Source organism: Nelumbo nucifera, chromosome 2, assembly GCF_055504915.1.
Source record: "Nelumbo nucifera cultivar China Antique chromosome 2, China Antique-T2T, whole genome shotgun sequence".
In the NCBI taxonomy this organism is placed as follows: Eukaryota; Viridiplantae; Streptophyta; class Magnoliopsida; order Proteales; family Nelumbonaceae; genus Nelumbo; species Nelumbo nucifera.
The window spans coordinates 21255374-21273558 of record NC_142650.1 but is presented as its reverse complement, the minus strand read 5'-3'; the positions used below and the strand labels follow the sequence as shown (position 1 = coordinate 21273558).

Sequence of the window (18185 nt, the reverse complement as noted above, 5' to 3'; positions counted from 1 at the left end):
TATTGAAGCAGTGCTTAGGACTTGAACCGCTCCTTTTAGAAAACCTCAAGGAACCCTAGAAAACTAGAGCACCACTTCCTAGGTCAAAATTGGAGAGTCCTACTAAAATAGGACTCTCCCCCTTTCTCCAGTTCTTCCTGATTTTGGTGTAAAACCCTAGACCAGCTACAAGGGATTGTAATTCCACCAAAAAAAATCCAAAAACTGGGCTTACCTGAAGTCTTTGATCAGCCCTTTACCTTATCATGTAGTCGGCCGATCTAGGGCTGCATGATGGAGCAGCTCAATAAATGTTTAAACCTGGCTCTGATACCAAGTAGAAAGGTTTGGACAACCTGTTTTGATATAAAAACTGTAAAAGAAAGAAGAAAAGAAAGAGGAGAAAAGGTTTCAGCTAAGAAAGAGAGAGATGAGAGATAGAAGAGAATGGGAGAAGCTTAGAATTAGGTCTGTCTGCCCCTTTCATTAGATTATATACTCATAAATAAAAGACGGTACAAAGACAAGTATGCCCTTAGTAAGTCGGCTACTTGTGAGAACTTAAAAACACTCTTAACTTAAAACATAAACTAATGGGCCTAAGGCCCAATAACTCCCTAACTATGATATGTAAATAAGAAACATGTTATATCAGCCCAAAACTCAACAAAATGTATTATTATTTGGGCTGACTGTTGGTTCTGGGGGCCAGGATCCAAATACTGGAGCCCCTGTAACCTGCCTTGCTACTCATGTTTTAGAGATCAGGACCCACCATCAGGTAGATGCTGTCTGGTAGATTAGAATGGAAAAATTAAGCATTCACTGAAGCTCATGACCATGGGACTTTACTGTATCAGAACCTAGATTTCTTTATAATCAGCACCTAGGGGAACAACATATAAACCAATTACCTACTGAAATAAATCCTAGCTTGTTCCAATTTAGCCCCTATCCCAGAAACATGCAGCACATGGCATGTTATAGGGGTCCCATAACTATCTTCAGTCCTTTTGTTCCCAGTCTGAAGATGCTCCTTTGTTATTACATTATGATGTAAATTCTTAAGTTGCTGTTTTTATTTTAAGTAATTAATGAAGTTTTTCTTTCTACCAAAAAAAGTTTTTCTGTGTTGCTGATAAAAAAAAATCTTAACTTTCTGATCAGAAAAGAAGCTATTTATACTGGTTACTATAGGCCTACATTTTAGCATGAATTTACTGACATGCTTATTTAATTTGTATGTTAGGGGTATTCTGCCTATCATGGTGTGAGTCATGCTTGGAGAATGGGTAGGAAAAAGGGTGGTCCAAATTCTATAGACAGTCGCAAGAAGCAGAAAGCATTTTCCTCTGTATGGAGGCCTGTTTGTACCCAGTCTTCTGCACGTGAAGGTTTGTTCTGTTAATGGAAGCTTATTTCCTTATTGAGTGAGGCAACATGTTCTTCCCATCCTGAGTGATCTGAGAGACTGTACCCACATAACAGACCCCAATTATACAAAAAGTTACACACAAGTCAGCCTTCATGCTAGTAATAGCTCTTGGGTAAACAAGTTACAAAAAAAGAACATTTCTGAAAAACTCTCTAACTGATAACCATGAGAATGCCAAAGATTAAATGCTTCAAGGGTTGCATTTCATCTTCCTGCCTTGATGATTCTCAAAAATTCTTAAACTTCTTTCCATTTAAATACTCCAAATAATGGCTACTGGTAAGACCCTTCAGGCCATTTTACCTCTTCAATTTAGAACCAACCCCCGTCCAAAAAAGAACAGTCCATTATCAAAAAAGAACATTTCTGAACAACTCTCTAACTGATACCATGAGAATGCCAAAGATTAAATACTTCAAGGATTTCATTTTCTTGTCTTGCTGATTCTCAAAAATTCTTGAACTTCTTTCCATCCAAATACTCCAAATAATGGCTACTGGTAAGACCCTTCAGGCCATTTTACCTCTTCAATTTAGAACCAACCCCTGTCCAAAAAAAAGCCATCCATTTAGGGTCTCCTTGACTGTCCTAGGGAAAACCCAGTCTACATTTAGGCATAAGGCATCTTAGAAGAAAAACCCTGGATCTACGAGCCTATGGAGCATTGGAGAAAAAGGTGTCAGCATATTTCAAAGAGTGCTTGCAAAATGAGCAGCCCAAGGGTGAGATGTTCATACCTCCTTACCAGATTATCTTTTGTAAGACATTTATCTAGAGTTGTAGTCTACAACACAAAGGTGATCTTTGGAGGCACTCAGGCACCTGGGATGCCACACAATTTTTGAAGTTTCTGTTGCCCACAACAGCAAGCCTCTTTACACAAGATTTTACTGAAAAGGATCCAGATTTTTCCCACTCCCACCTGCTGTCTTCACAACCAACCATTGGATCACCTCATCCAGCTCCCAATCAAATAAAATCTTTCAAAACTTTGGGGTCCAAATCATTTTATTATTCTATATTATTGATGCACCCTTGTCTCTTTATCCTTGGCCACCACGTAAAGATTAGGGAAAATCTTCAATGGTCTTTCCGCAAATCAAGCATCCAATGAGAATTAGAGCCTAGATCTAACCAATCTTGTAATCAATGCCTGATAATAGTTGCCATATCTTCTTTCTGTAATGCATTCATTTTCCTGCATCTTCAGTTCTTAAATCAAGAAAACTCGTCATTTTTAATCCTCCAAAAGCTAAAAACTGAGGTACATTTTCCTCAGAACCTGAGATAATACTTGCCACCTGATGTGGGGTGACCCAACTCAGCCCATTTGAGGTTGGGAGGCCCAGCCCATGAGCGCCAGATTGGGAGCGAGATCCGCTACAGCAGGGGTTACCTTGCTCCCCTCGTACGGAGCCAATCGCAGGGCGCCGACGCGTCCCTGCAGGGCTCCACCTACCTCCAGGCAGTTCAAGTATAAATAGGGGTGCCCCCCTCCAGGTAAAGGGATCGAATACAATCTTCAGTCCAAATTTGGAACTGGGCTCACAAACTATATCCTAGTTCCCCTCTCCGTACCCCGTACTAACTTGACCGTCAGAGAGAACCCGAGGCCTTTGACGTATTTTGCCTTGCAGCACCTTGGCCATCTACCTTCGACTTCTACAGTATTCGGAGCCCTCTCCGCCTCGGCCTCAACAACAAGCTCTCTGAACCCTCGAAGCCTTTGGCCAGCCTTCGTAGTCTAGGGATGGAATTACTTTGTTGTCCTCGGCCAACCCAAGCACCAACAATTGGCGTCGTCTGTGGGAAATGTTGCTAAGACGTTCCCTAAAAAGAACTTTGACAAGCTATCAGGTCCCCGATCTCCAACCACCCAACATGGTACGAAGAACAAGAAATACACAAAATATTGTCACCAATGAACAATTCCAGGCCGTGCTCGACCGTCTGGAGTACTTGACACAACTAGTCAATTAGAACTACCCCCAGGCAAGAGGTCGCCCCGAGGGTGACCCCCCCGCCAGGGAGTCCACACAACCGGGCCGGCATGGGTCCACCAGCCAATCGGTCCCCAACCTCGGCCACGTGCAGCAAATCGAGCCTTTCGAGTCTGGTAGCAGTCGTCTAGCCGATCCGCTCTCTCAGACCTCCGGACCACCCAACCGAAGGGAGGACAACTCCAGACCTCCTAGCCGAAGGGAGGAAGAACCGGAACAGTTGAAGGATAGCCGCCAACCCTCTGAGTAGCATCACCGATGCCAAAGGGCCAAGCCGAGGGACGAAGGCGGACGCCGTGATCGCCCCAACGCTCACTCCAGGGCCGAGGGCTGGCGTCGAGCCTCTTCCCCTCACGTCTTGGACCTCCGGGACGTCCTAAACGACCATCGCGCTAAGTGCGAAGCACGCAGTCTCAACTCCGAGCACTCCGGAGTCCGCACCGATCGCCACCATGCCCATGAAGATCGAGACGGTGCACGGGCCATGCCTGACCCCATGTTCGCCGAACTCCGAGCCGAGCTTGGCGCTATCAAAGCCGAGATCCGACAAGTTAAGGAGAGCCAAACTGATACCTCGGCCGAACAGAACAATTCCCTTGGGAGAATGGATGCCTTCTCTCTTGATATCGTCGTCGAGCCTCTACCTTCGAACTTCAAGGCTCCCACCTTGGAGATGTACAACGGGAACACAGACCCGGACGACCACCTAGAGAGCTTCAGGGCACTCATGATCCTGTATGGATACTCCGACGCCTTGATGTGCCGGACTTTCCAGGCGACCTTTAAGGGAGCCGTTCGGCGGTGGTTTTCCAGCCTCCCACCTAGGTCATCACCTCATGGGAGCAACTTTCCATCATGTTCCTCGCCCGCTTCATCAACAGACGACGCCCCCAAAAAAGCATTGTCTCGCTGATGATTGTTAAGCAGAAGCGAGGAGAGAGCTTGCGGTCATACATCGACCGCTTCAAAAAAGAACTTGAGGTCCGTGACCTCGACCCCCTGGTCTCTATGCATGCCGCCATCAGCGGACTCCTCCCCGGCTCGGCCCTCAAATGCTCCGTTGCCAAAAGCCGACCAAAGACGAAGCTAGAGTTCCTAGAAAAGGCCTAGAAGTACATTGCGGTCGAAGAGGCTTCGGCTACGGAAGCCCATGAGAGAGGCACAGAGCATCGGGATGGAGCCCCTGAGAAGAAGAGGAAGAGTGGAGACCAGGGCCGTAGCAACAACAACTACAACAGGAAGCCACCGGTCTCGGCCTTGTCTTACAATCAGTACACGCCACTCAACTCCACTCGCACACAGGTTCTGATGTAGATCGGGCAAGAGAAATTTATGAAGTGGCCTGAAAAGTTGAAGAACCCCTGCCGGGGGAATCCCAAAAAATACTGCAAGTTCCATCGAGGTACCGGCCACGACACTGAGGACTGCTATGATCTCAAAAACGAGATAGAGTCCCTCATTTGTTGGGGACACCTCAAGCAGTACGTTGGAGGCGAGGCCGGTGCCTCGTCCTCCTAGCAGCAGCAGCAGCAGCACCAACAAGTAGTAGGCATCATCGACGTCATAGCGGGAGGCACGACCTCGGGTGGAGCCTCGTCCTCAACTCGCAAAGCCTACGCCAGACAACTAGCTGAACATTCAGGGGCCGGCCCCCAAGAAGCAGAAGCAAGAACCCCTCTCCTTCACGGATGAGGACCTGAAGGGGGTAGCAGTCCCCCATGACGACGCATTGGTGGTCTCGGCCGTCATTGCAAATTTCGTAGTCAAAAGGATCCTTGTTGACAGTGGCTCCTCAGCCGACATCCTTTTCTACGAAGCTTTTGAAAAAATGAAGATAGCTTCGGAGCGCCTCCAACCAGTAGATGCCCCACTAGTCGGCTTCTCCGACAGCATCGTCAAACCAAAGGGCAAGATCTCCCTACCAGTCAAAGTAGGGACGGAGCCCCAGCAGGTGACAAGGATGATAGAGTTTCTAGTTGTGAAGATCGGCTCACCCTACAACGCCATCATTGGGAGACCAACTCTTCACGCACTCCGAGCAGCCATCTCCTACCACCTCGCCTTGAAGTTTCCCACCGAGTACGGTGTCAGAGTTGTTCGTGGGGACCAGCATGCTGCTCGTCAGTGCTATGTGGCAGCGCTGAAGGGCAAGAATAAAGAAGCTCTGCCACTAGAGGGGCTCGACCTCAGGGAGGAGCCAGCGAGCCGAGGCCAGTCGGCTGAGGACCTCGTCTTGGTCCCCCTAGACGAGGACGAATCCGACAAGACAGTTCGCGTCGGGTCCAACCTTCCCCCCGAGAGCCTATCCGAACTGGTAAGTTTCCTCAGACTCAATGCCGACGTCTTTGCTTGGTCCGCCGCTGACATGCCCGGAATTGACCCCTTGGTCATTACGCACTAGCTGAGCGTGGACTCGAGTTCTAGGCCAGTTTGGCAAAAGAAGAGGAACTTTGCACCGGAACGTTGGAAGGCCATAGAGGAGGAAGTTGAAAAGTTACTCGACACCGGCTTCATCTGAGAGGTACACTACCCTAACTGGTTGTCAAATGTGGTTATGGTAAAGAAAGCTAACGGGAAATGGCAGATCTGTATTGATTTCACAAACCTTAACTGAGCCTACCCGAAGGACAGTTTTCCTTTGCCGAGGATATACCATCTCGTTGACGCCACTGCAGGGTACGAGCTACTTAGCTTCATGGATGCCTTCTCCGGATACAATCAGATAAAGATGCACCCAGATGATGAAGAGGAGACTTCGTTCATCACTGAACATGGCACATACTGCTACCGTGTGATGCCCTTCGGCCTCAAGAATGCTGGGGCCACTGACTAGCGCCTTATTAACAAAGTGTTCAAAGAGCAGATGGGGAGGAACGTCGAAGACTATGTGGATGACATGGTAGTGAAGAGCCTGAAGGCCGGGACCCACATCTCGGACCTAGTCGAGACCTTCGACACCTTGTGGAAGTACAATATGAAGTTCAACCCTAGCAAGTGTGCCTTCGGCATCACATCAGGCAAATTCCTAGGTTTCGTCGTCACTCAAAGAGGCATTGAGGCTAATCCTGAGAAGATACAGACCATACTAGACATGGCACCCTCGCGAACGATGAAGGAGACCCAAAAACTCGCCGGCCGATAGCAGCCCTCAATCGCTTCATGTCAAAGTCAGCTGACCGCTGCCTACCCTTCTTTTGTGCCATCAAGAAGCTGAAAGAGGTTCAATGGACGGAGGAGTGGTAGCGTGCCTTCGACGAGCTCAAGGCGTACCTTACTTTGCCTCCCCTCCTCACCCGGTCGGCCGAAGGGTAAACCCTTTACCTGCACCTCTCGGCCGGGGATGAAGCAGTTAGTTCAGTCCTTATCAAGGATGATGGCGTGCAGAAGCCAGTTTACTATGCTAGCAACGTCCTCTACGACGCCGAAACCAGGTACCCCGAGGTAGAGAAGTTGGCTTTTGTTCTCGTGGTTTCAACAAGGAAACTTTGGCCATATTTCCAGGCCCACACTATAGTGGTCCTGAGGAACCAGCCCCTCAAGGCCGTCCTTGCCAAACCCGAGACCTCAGGATGACTGACGAAGTGGGCCATCGAGTTATCTGAGTTTGACATCCAGTATCGGCTGAGGCCCGCGATCAAGGCACAAGCCCTGGCAGATTTCATAGTAGAATGCACCTTCAGCCGAGACCTTCGGTAGCCCCCAGAAAATCTTGAGGGGGATCATGTGGACGACGAGGCTCAACCCCGATGGAAGCTTTTTGTTGACGGCTCCTCCAATGCCAAAGGAAGCAGAGCGGGCCTCATCCTCACCTCAGATGATGTTGTCCTAGAGTATGCGCTAAGGTTCGACTTTCCAACATCGAACAACGAAGCAGAGTACGAGGCCCACCTTGCTGGTCTCCAACTTGCTAGGGACCTCGGCTCTTCACACGTCGAAGCCTTCAGCGACTCTCAGCTAGTGGTGAATAAGATGAATGGCGAGTACGAGGCCAGAGAACAAAGCATGTCCAAGTACTTTGCCAAAGTCCAAGACTTAGCCCACCACTTCCAATGCTTTTCCTTGCAACGGATCCCGCGAGCCGAGAACACATGAGCCGACGCCCTCTCCAAGTTGGCAAGCACCTCGAGCGGAACTTTTGGCCAGGCCGTACACGTCGAGAAGCTACTTCGGCCTTCCATTGAAGAAGTCCTAGTACTCCCCATAGAGGCCGAACCTTCATCGATGGATCCCATCGTCAACTTCCTATCAGCTGGATGGTTGCCCAAAGACAGAAATGAGGCAAAACGACTCAGACGACAGGCAACCCACAATACCCTACTGGAAGGGTAGCTGTAACGAAGATCTTTCACTTTGCCTTACATCCGATGCCTTCGTCCGGAGGAGGGCAGCTATGTGCTACAAGAAATTCACGAAGGCATCTGCGATAACCACCTCGGCGGGAGAGCCCTAGCCCAAAAAGCCCTAAGGCAGGGCTACTTCTGGTCTACCCTCCACAAGGACGCAGCTAGATTGGTGCAAAAGTGTGATCCATGTTAGAGGCACGCCAACTTATGCCACTGGCCGGTCACCACTCTCTCGGCCCTCAACAGCCCATGGCCCTTTGCCAAATGGGGCATGGACCTCCTTGGCCCCTTTCCTCCGGCCACGGGGGGCAGAAAGTACCTCGTTGTTGCAGTAGACCTCCTTCGGTATCAGGCAACGGGAAGCAATTTGATGACACCAAGTTCCGGGAGTGGTGCACCTCCTTCGGTATCAGGCAACAATACACCTCGGTAGGCTATCCTCAAACCAACTGCCTAGTCGAGGTCACCAACAGGACAATATTGAATGGGTTGAAGACCATATTAGATCGAGCTAAAGGCCTATGGGCTGAAGAATTGAACAGTGTACTCTGGGCTTACTGAACTATTCCTCGGACAGCCACGGGAGAAACTCCCTTTGGCTTAACCTACGGCACAGAAGCAGTAATCCCAGCAGAGATCGGCCAGCCGACACTCCGAATTGAGATGTACAACGAAGCCAAAAATGATGAAGCTCTCAGAGCAAACTTAGGCCTGTTGGAAGAAGACCGAGAGCAAGCACAGATAAGGGTAGCCGCTTACCAGAAGCGAGTGGCCCGCTACTACAACTCCAGGGTAAAAGAAAGACATTATCAAGAAGGAGACCTTGTCCTCAGAAAAGTGATGGTCCCCAAACCCGGAGTAGGGAAGTTGGGCCCCAACTAGGAAGGCCCCTACAAAATCAAGCGAGTCGTCGGCCCTAACACTTTTCACCTAGAACACCTAGATGGAAGACCTGTACCTCGGACATGGAACTCGGAGAATCTCCGGATGTACTACAAATGATTGTAATATCTTTTTGAAACTACTGATGAATGCAGCAAGGTTCCTCTTCGGCTCAATGCTTAGTGCGTGTACCTACTAAGTTCCTCCTCGGCCTCGCGACTGGCAGGGGCGCATGGCCTCCTACGAGGACTGTACCCCCTCGCTAGACCGACGCCAAGACTTAGCGAATAAGTAGCGAACACCCTAGCTGTGACTTAATGTGTCAGAATACACCAGGACGACCGAGGGCCTCATGTGCCACAGCGCCCCACCTCGGCGGCAGTTAGCCTCCTAAACTTTCACACTTAGCGCTACCAACAAAGGAAGCCAGCCTCCTCGGAGTGTTACGCTCGACCTCATCGAAACAAGTATGCAGGGATATGGGAGCCAAGCGAGCCTCGGCTCTGCCTAGGCCCCATGAGGCCAGACGAGCCTCAGCTCTGCCTCAGCCACCCCCCAATAAGGAAAGTCTCCTCGGCCTTGCTGAAGCTAATACGCAAGGATACGGGAGCCAGGCGAGCCTCGGCTCTACCTAGGCCTCGCGGAGCCAGACGGGCCTCAACTCTATCTCGGCCACCCCTTGTACCTAACATATGTACAATGTCAAAAAAAAAAGAGGAGATAAAGAAAAAAGAGAAAAAGCCTAGCTTAAGCCTCACCACCAGTCGGAGGAGGAAGTGTAGAATCAGCAGCCTCTTCAGGAGAGTCAGGGATCACCTTCAAAGATTCGACATCAAAATCTGGAAGCACCGCCACAAGTGCCTTCTTGGTGCCCTCGATCCCGTCCAAATAAGCCCCGGAAGTGAGATTGGCCAACTCATCGACCCGTTTCCCTCCCTCCCGGGCCCTCTTCTCAGCCTCGATTGCCTTCTGTTCGGCTTCTGCAATCCTCTTAGCTGCCTCCTCAGCCTTCTTTTTTGCCTCGACCGCCCGCTTGTTCGCCTCGGCGATGTCTATCTCAGCTTGACGCCGTTCGGCCTCAGAAATGAGGCTCTTTGCACGAACCCTCTCCATCTACTCTTGGGAGAGGAGATCCTGCGCCTTCTTCAGCTTTTCTTCAGCTTCCATGTGAAGCTTTTGTTCGTCGTCGAATTATCGTTGGAACTCGCGGCGCTTCTCCACGGCAGTGGTGGCGACTTGCTGAAGCTTGTCTTTCTTAGCCTCCAGCTTGTCCATGTTGGCTAGGGTCAATTTCAGTCGATCCTCTAGCCCAACAAAGTGAAGACAGACCTGCAACGAGAAAACGGTTAGCACCCAATAGATAAACGGAGAAAAGAAGGAAAGGAAAAGGGAGCAAGCTGTTACCTCGGCCAGGCTCTGTAGCCCCTGCTCGTACAACCTGTTCGGGGTCATCCCCAGCATCTGGAAGCGGTCCCGTGCCAGGAGAGCCCCACTCACCAACGCTGGGCCAACTTCCGCATTGTTGATGGAGTCCCCCTTGCGGATCTCCCACTCAGGGTGGAAGATTTGGTCAGACTGCTGGGCGAGCACCTCCAACGGTGTGGGAGCAGAAAACGGCCCCATTCGCTCCTTGTGGGGCTTCCTCAGGGCGTCACCGGCACAACTCCTAGTGTGGGCCATCTTCTGCTGCAGCTGACCCCCTACGGCCTCCTCGGCCGGCCTCTTCCTCCCTGCCTCGACCCCGTCGGCAGGTCCTCTTGCCACCTCAGCCGGATGCTGTGGCGCTTGCTCTTTGCGCCCGGATGGCCCTCCTCGACAGGCCCCTTCCCCTTTGCGGGGATCTGTGGAGTGGCTCCCTTTGGGGGAGCTATTGAAGAAGTCCCTTTGGCAGGGACCTATGCTCTCATCCCCTTGTTAGTGACCTGGCGGGAAGACCCCCCTTCGTAGGGGCCGATGCCTTCTCCTTCTGGGCTGGCGTGGCCACGATGGGCTTCTGAACTGTTTGTTCGCCAGCCTTCGCCCGCTCCTTCTGTATCACGTGGGCACGGTTCAATATGGCCTTCCGAGCATCCATCGGCACTTCTGTAAGCAAAACAACAGTTAGTACCATTATACAAAGACGAAGGCGAGGAAAACATGGAAAGGAGTTGGGTGGCCTATCCTACTGAGGGGGGGTAGGGCTGAGTCCCGCGAAAACCAATGGGATTTCCTCCTCCACCAAGGGCTGGGCTCGGACTCTCCCCAGGTTGAGCAGCCGCGCGAGATTGTCACTTTCCTCACTCGTAAGCAAGGGGACACTTTTCTCTGTAGACAAGCTAGCCTCTCCCCACCCCGATTTGAAGGACCAGCCCTCGGGACAAGACAAAAAGAAATATTTACTCTTCCATTTGTTCACGGAAGAGGGGTTATCTACGGCCTTGGACTTGCGGGGTTGGGAGTAGAAGACACCAGCTTCGGAAGAGTGCTTCCTCAGCACGAAGACCGCTCGGAAGAGCTTCGGCGTTAGCTCCACCCCCTAGAGTCGAGCCGCCACCAGCATCGCCACAATGGTTCCTATCGCATTGGGCGCCAATTGGCTAAGGGTAATCCAATACACCCTTAGCAGGTCAGAGATCAACGGATGAAGGGGGAACCGAAGACCGAATTGGAGGAAGTGTTGATAAATGCAAATTTCCCCCTCCTTGGGAGTCCACGGCCGATCACTCGCTTTAGGCGCCCTCACCCCATAGGACGAAGGGATGAAGTATTGCCTCGTCAGGGCCTTGACCTGATCCCATTCTAGAGAACCTTCGAACTCTGGGCGAGAAGGATCAGCCCCGGCCACTACCCCGACAACACTCTCAACCCTCGTCCCGGGGACGAGGTCCAGGTTCTGCTCCCCCTAAGCTTCCCTCGGCGTCACAGATGGGGCGCTCTCACAGGGAGGGTCATTGCCTCGGCGGATGCCTTCGGCTCCCCTGGAGGTTACCCTCTCCCGGAGCACCTCCACCTCACACCGAAGGGGAACGGAAATAGAAGGGCTTAAAGGGGAAAGGGGAGAAGGGGTTCGAATGGAGCTCCCCTTAGATACATTCGGAAGTTCATAGCACTCAGGTCCAGAATCTGAGAAAGACATCGTTGGAAATTACCTAAAAAGGGGAGTGGAAGGAAAAGAAGTGAAGGTAGAGTGTTGAAGACCGGGAGAATCTGGGAGCTGAGTTCACTCGAAGGTGAAAGCACTTGGAGGCAAAATGACAAGAATTCTGTTGTCGAAGCCCTTATTTAAAGAAGAACGAACGGCCTAGATTTATCGAGATCTAACGGTTGAGAAGCCAACGCCTCCACAACCCAATCATTGTGCACCATGTGACGCTCAGCCTCGGAAGGCGAAGCAACGTGCTGATAACGGCTTGGATCATCTCGATTCTAACGGATGAGAAGCACCTCCGCACCTGCGATCTAGCCGCGTCGCATTCCTAATTGCCCACCCTCGGAAGGCGAAACAATGCTCAAGATAACCATCGCGTCCGCCCACAGTGACCCGCCGATCCGGGTGACCCATTCTCACGAGCATGCACACCGGTTCAACTGAAAAGCTGTCTCGCGCGCGGATCCTCGGGCCCCATAGGCCCCTAGCCTAAATAGCCTTTGGCTTCACAGGCCCTTGGTCTAAACAACCTTCAGCTTCACAGGCCCCCGACCTCAACAGCCTTCGGCTTCACAGGCCCTCGGCCTAAACAGCCTTCGGCTTCACAAGCCCCTGGCTTCAACAGCCTTTGGCTTCACAAGCCCTCGGCCTAAACAACCTTTAGCTTCACAGGCCCTCGACCTAAATAGCCTTTGGCTCCATAGGTCCTCAGCCCAAATGACGGTACTAGAGCATCCTTACTGAGCGTGCCTCCCGGGTCACTAGTCCCAAGCAGCAATGCCATAGGCCACTTGCAGTCTCGGTCCAACTTATAAAGACGAACCAGGCAGAGATGCGAAAGAGGACGCCACTGCAGGGTACACCTCGGCTACCGGGCCCACTGGCGCTCACCATTACTACTCCCATCAGCCAATACCGAATTTTTCTCTTGGCCTCGGGAGTGGGGGGCAAGTGATGTGGGGTGACCCAACTCAGCCCATTTGAGGTTGGGAGGCCCAGCCCACAAGCGCCAGATTCGGGATCGAGATCCACTACAACAGGGGTTACCTTGCTCCCCTCGTACAGAGCCAATCGCGGGGCGCCCACGCATCCCTGCAGAGCTCTCTGACTGCCCTCGTACGACACCCATCTCAGGCGTTCATCTCTACCTACCTCCAGGCAGTTCAAGTATAAATAGGGGTGCCCCTCTCCAAGTAAAGGGATCAAATACAATCTTCAGTTCAAATTTGGAACTGGGCTCACAAACTATATCCTAGTTCCCCTCTTCGTACCCCGTACTAACTTGACCGTCGGAGACTCTGCCTTGGGTTCTCACCCGGGGCCTCTGACGTATTCTGCCTTGCAGCACCTTGGCCACCTACCTTCGGCTTCTACAGTATTCAGAGCCCTCTCCGCCTCGGCCTGCACACCTCGGCCTCAGCAGCAAGCTCTCCGAACCCTCAAAGCCTTTGGCCAGCCTTCAGAGTCTAGGGGCGAAATTACTTTGTTGTCCTCGGCCAACCTGAGCACCAACACCACCCATCATTACCTGTGGACATTCATAGATGAATTAACTAAACATATGTAGGAGGAGATTCCATGGTACATGTTGTTTGTGATAATATTCTTTTTTTATCAATATTGCTGATAATATTCTTTTAGTTGATGAAATTAGTGAAGGATTAAATGCAAAGTTATGTTTATGGACAAATACCTTAGAAACAAGAGACTAAAACAGAATATATGATATATAAGTTTAGTAATAATGAGAGTGTAAATTAGGGTATACTTAGTATTGGAGACTAAGAGATAACTCAAGGAGACCTTTTCTGGTACCTTGGTTCGGTAATTCATAACAAGGGAGAGATTGAAGAGGATGTCACCCATAGAATTACAGCAGGATGGGCAACATGGAGGGGTGCATTTGGAGTCTTGTGGGATAGGTGAATATGACAGATTAAAAAGAAAATTTTATAAAACAGTTGTAATGTGAATGCCAGCTATGTTGTATGGATCAGAGTGTTGGGGGGCAGTCTAGAAACAACACGTCCAAAAAAATGAATGGCATAAATGCGCATGCTAAGATGGATGATTGGAATAGCTAGAAAGATAGGGTTAGAATTGAAGTCATTTGAAGGAACCTAGGAGTAACTCCAATAGGTGATAAAATGAGAGAAAGTAGACTAAGATGGTTTAGTAATGTGTGTAGAAGATTATTGACAGCACCCATAAGAAGTGATCTATTGCAAGTTAAGGGGCTAGAAGGGCTATGGGTAGACCAAAAAGGACATGGTTCAAAGTAGTAAGAAATGATTTAAGCGTTCATAATTAAAAAATGGATATGGCATTAGACAGAGCAGAACGGAAAAAAAGGATTCATGTAGCCAACGCCGTATAGTTAGGATAACGCTTGGATGATGCTGATGATATTTTTATGCTTTTGTTGGTCTTATTTTATGGAAAATGGCCCTTGATAGAGTGGAATGGTGAAACAAGACTCGGTGTCACTGACCTTATATAGTGAGATAAGGCTTTGTTGAGTTGTATTTTAGGAGCTCTGCTTGCAGCCTTGTAAGATGTTATTGTCGTTCTTTATTTGGAATATTTTCTTTCATTTTTGTTACAATCTGTTAATTTGCTGTAGACTATAGATCTGGTGACCATTATTCTTATTACAATTAATTATACTGTGAAATTATTAAGCCTGATGTTTGGATATTTTGATGGTTTATTTTTTGAACAAGTATTGTATTATATTTCTTGTAAGCAAGAAGAGCAAAAGGCCCTTTGAATACTAGGGGCTTATATCAACTATTGCAGTATTGCCCATGGATTAATTAGTTCTGACTTCACCTCCTCGTCCATACATTCTGGTTGGACTGTGACATCCTTTGCTAAGCATCCTTCAAGTTCACATAAAATAATCCATTGTTTTGCTAACCCGAGACCTTGCAGCAGAGTGAACAGTTCGGCCTTCAAAGAGTTTCTCATACAATTGACTGAACTGTTGGCTCTGCTGCAAGGTCTCCAGTTAGCAAAACACTGGATTATTTTATGTGAACTTGAAGGATGCTTAACGAAGGATGTGACAATCCAACCAGAAAGTATGGACAAGGAGGTCAAGTCAGAATTCAGAAGTTGTGGTTCCTGTTGAAGCAGTTAACTGTACCTCTTCCATTTCTGTATCAGATGTTCCAAAATCAGAAGAAGGCAAATCATTGAGTGAGTTGACTGGTCCATCAAATTCTAGAGAGTTGCAATATAACCTCCAAAAAGAAGTTTTAGAAGAAAATATTTCAACTTTTTCTGCAAATGTGAGAGGGGAGATCTTGCCTCAGGATCAGTTTAATAGTAGTGAGACCAAGCCCGGTGAGATGATTCACGAAGTTCAAATTAAAGAAGACAGTGCTTTTGGGTCAGAGGCAGAAGAAAATGTCCACTTGGCCAGTAAGACAGAAAGGCATTCAATTTCAGTTGAGGTAATTTAAATATATATTATGGTATATGGTTTCTGGACTTTATATGGTTGTTTTTAAGTTTTATTTGTACAATATATCTGGGTTTCAACTAGCCTTTTGGGTATACAATTGTTATATTATGCTTTTGTTGTTTTCCTTTGCCAGTTCCATGTTTGAAATGATTAACATATAAGCTTCTGTTGTCACCGATATGTAATATTAATAATAAAATAATTCCTATTACATTGTCAAATTTTGTTATTCATTTCAAACCTGTGATGAATCTCTTAAGAATGGTTAATAAGTGAAGTTGGAAGAGAAACAACTGAAAAGGAAACTGCATCAAATAAGAGATCCTATTCCATATGATTGATATGGTCTCTTAGACCCTGAAGCAGGGAATCCATTCTATTGTTTGGTTATGTGAAAGTACTATAGAAATATCTCTTGGACCTTCTTCACATGCCAAAGGTTGTTATTATTAATTTTCTCCATTGCTAAGACCATTTTGAAGACACTAATCATACCATGTTACTCTTCTTCCATGCCAAAACCTGAGCAAGGAAAAGATACAGCTTTGGGCACTGTCACCAGTAAGTGTGCTTGCATGATAATACTTAATGCTTTCATCTGTTCCCCAAGGATTGGCCTTTTTAACATCAGTGTTGTCAAGGTTGAGCTGGATTTGGAATTTCATCAGTGCTCACCTTGGAAAGTTCAACTTAAATGGGTGGCTTTGTCCTTTTTATTTTACATTTTGTGCAATTGCGGTCAAGGTGTAGAAGCTTGGTTTTAGAAGATTAGTGATTTTCTTTTCAACCTCTCCTTACCCTCTATAGTACTTTTTATCCAACTCTTCTGTGCAGGCCCAACAAATGGGTGATCCACCCTAGTTTCATAATTTCTCTGTGGTTTTCTTCTTGCCAAATATTTGCATAAATTCTCAACATGGTAAGGATTTAACTATTGCGGTAAATTAGGGCCATAGGGTGGGAAGTGGGCCAAGATGGTTAATTATCAAAATAGAATCAGGGAGAATATGGTGAACACAAATGCCCAATTCAGATGGACTCCTAGGAACCTGAATACATTAATAGATAGCCTAACCAGGTCAGGAGTTGAGTAGTTTTTCCCCACACGTACAGTGACATGTCTGCATCAACTTTGTTTTCTGTAATTGGAAGGGCTGTACATCCATATCATTTCGTACATGCTGTCATGTACTGACATTTTGGCATATGGCTTCTACACAATGAACAAAGTTACCTTTTTCTCAAGAAAAAAAGAAAAAGAGGCAAAAAAAAAATCTCAACATGGATGCTAGTGGAAGATACATGTACAAGATTCAGCCTTTGGCTGTGTAGTGGTGGTTGATCAGGCAAGAGATCTCTACATGAGGCTGGTGTAGCCAATGCAAGCAGACTACAGCTAACCAGAATCAAGTGTCTCTTCGACCTTGTATCACTTAGATTTTTTATTATCTCCTATTGATTAGCCTATGATGTTCTATCCAATAAATGTTGTCTTTGGCCTCGATCTGACTCCAACTCAATAAGACTAGTTGCCTGGTGATCTTTATTTAGATAGGTTCTCTTAAATCTTTGGAGAGTACTCGTGTCTGATCAAGGAGAAACCTTTTGCATTTTCTCAAAGACCAAAAGTACGGTATTTGTTTGTACTTTTCTGGGTGAAGGAATTATTCCATGACATTTTAGTTGACAGTAGTTGCATTGCAGGGATTACAATTAAATGAATACTGGTGATTTCAGATTAGCAAGCTTTTAATTATAATTTGATGTAGTTTTGTAAATTTGGTTGGTTGGTTGTTGTTGAGGTTTTGAATATACAATGCAATCTTAGAAAGCAACATTTGGACCTGGTAGTTCCCTTTTCACTTTTGGCATGTCAGAAGTTTCTTATCATGCCGTAGAGCTTAGTGTGAAGCACAATTACTACCATTTGCATGTCATGCATGCAAGTTTAGGATACTTGTCTTAGTGACTGGTCTTTTTTGTGCAGGTAGCTGCTTCCCTGATTCGTTTCATCGAAGGAAAAGGGTATACCTTTAATCTTTTGCCAGATTTAGAATAGTTATTTTGACATGTCCACCCAGGGAAAAAGGATCCTAAATTGAGCATCTAAATTTTTAATGTCACTAATGGTTAAATAATTCTTTCATTCCTTTAGAGGATCTACACAGAAACAAATTGAGGAAGAAATGGGAGTAAAAATTGTATTTCCCTCATCTAAGAAGGAGAACTCCATTAGTAAGTTGCTTACTGATCCAACTGATTGTTACCTTTTTATCTTATCAATGAGAAAGTTTTATATTGTTTATCTTTAGTGATTAAATGGTATCTTAAGTTGAATTCCTTTTTGTAATATTACCAATTTACTATAAATATTCCTGACAATTCCTAGTACTCCATGTCACAGAAAATATCCTCTGATCCCTAGAAACCCCAGTTTAATTATGGTTTTGGTGGTGAGCTAGTTTTTATTTTACAAACTTCTATTTTCTATTTTTAGATGAAATTTTTTATCTATTGAACTTTGTACTTCTCTCTCTCTCTCATACACATACATTTTTAATAGAATTCCATTGATCTATTATCAATAAAAAAGGAAAAATAGGTACATAATTATAGGATTATATAAACCAGTGTTTGAAATGTGTATGAAGCTTACACCTTGAAGTTCACTCCTAAAAGTGTAAGGTGCATTTTTGTATCTTGAGATGCCTTATTTCAAGATCATATGTTCAATATGTTAATTGAAGTAGGCCTCTAATGGTCTAATCACAAGACTAACATTGAGTTAAGACCAATTCTAAGTTTTTTTGTATATGTAACTTGTTTAGGCTAATACTTTGTTATGCTTAGCATATTTAGAATTTTAATTTGATGTCTCATTTTACTTTAATAACTTTCTAATAATCTCCAAAGGGTTAATAATAGTGCAATTATTTTCTTTAAAGCTCTG

General features: G+C 47.0%; 1 protein-coding gene across 4 annotated transcripts in view; it reads left to right on the top strand.

Annotated features, from left to right (window-relative positions):
* The window catches only part of LOC104595133 (Putative eukaryotic LigT), a 42836-nt gene that overhangs the window by 1907 nt on the left and 22744 nt on the right, over positions 1–18185 (top strand). For all 4 annotated transcript variants that reach the window (XM_010255728.3, XM_088898001.1, XM_088898000.1 and 1 more), the window contains 4 exons: positions 1229–1373; positions 14935–15224; positions 17223–17260; positions 17391–17470. In XM_010255728.3, the coding sequence (XP_010254030.1) occupies positions 1229–1373; positions 14935–15224; positions 17223–17260; positions 17391–17470 (553 nt within the window). The remainder of the gene's footprint in view (positions 1–1228; positions 1374–14934; positions 15225–17222; positions 17261–17390; positions 17471–18185) is intronic.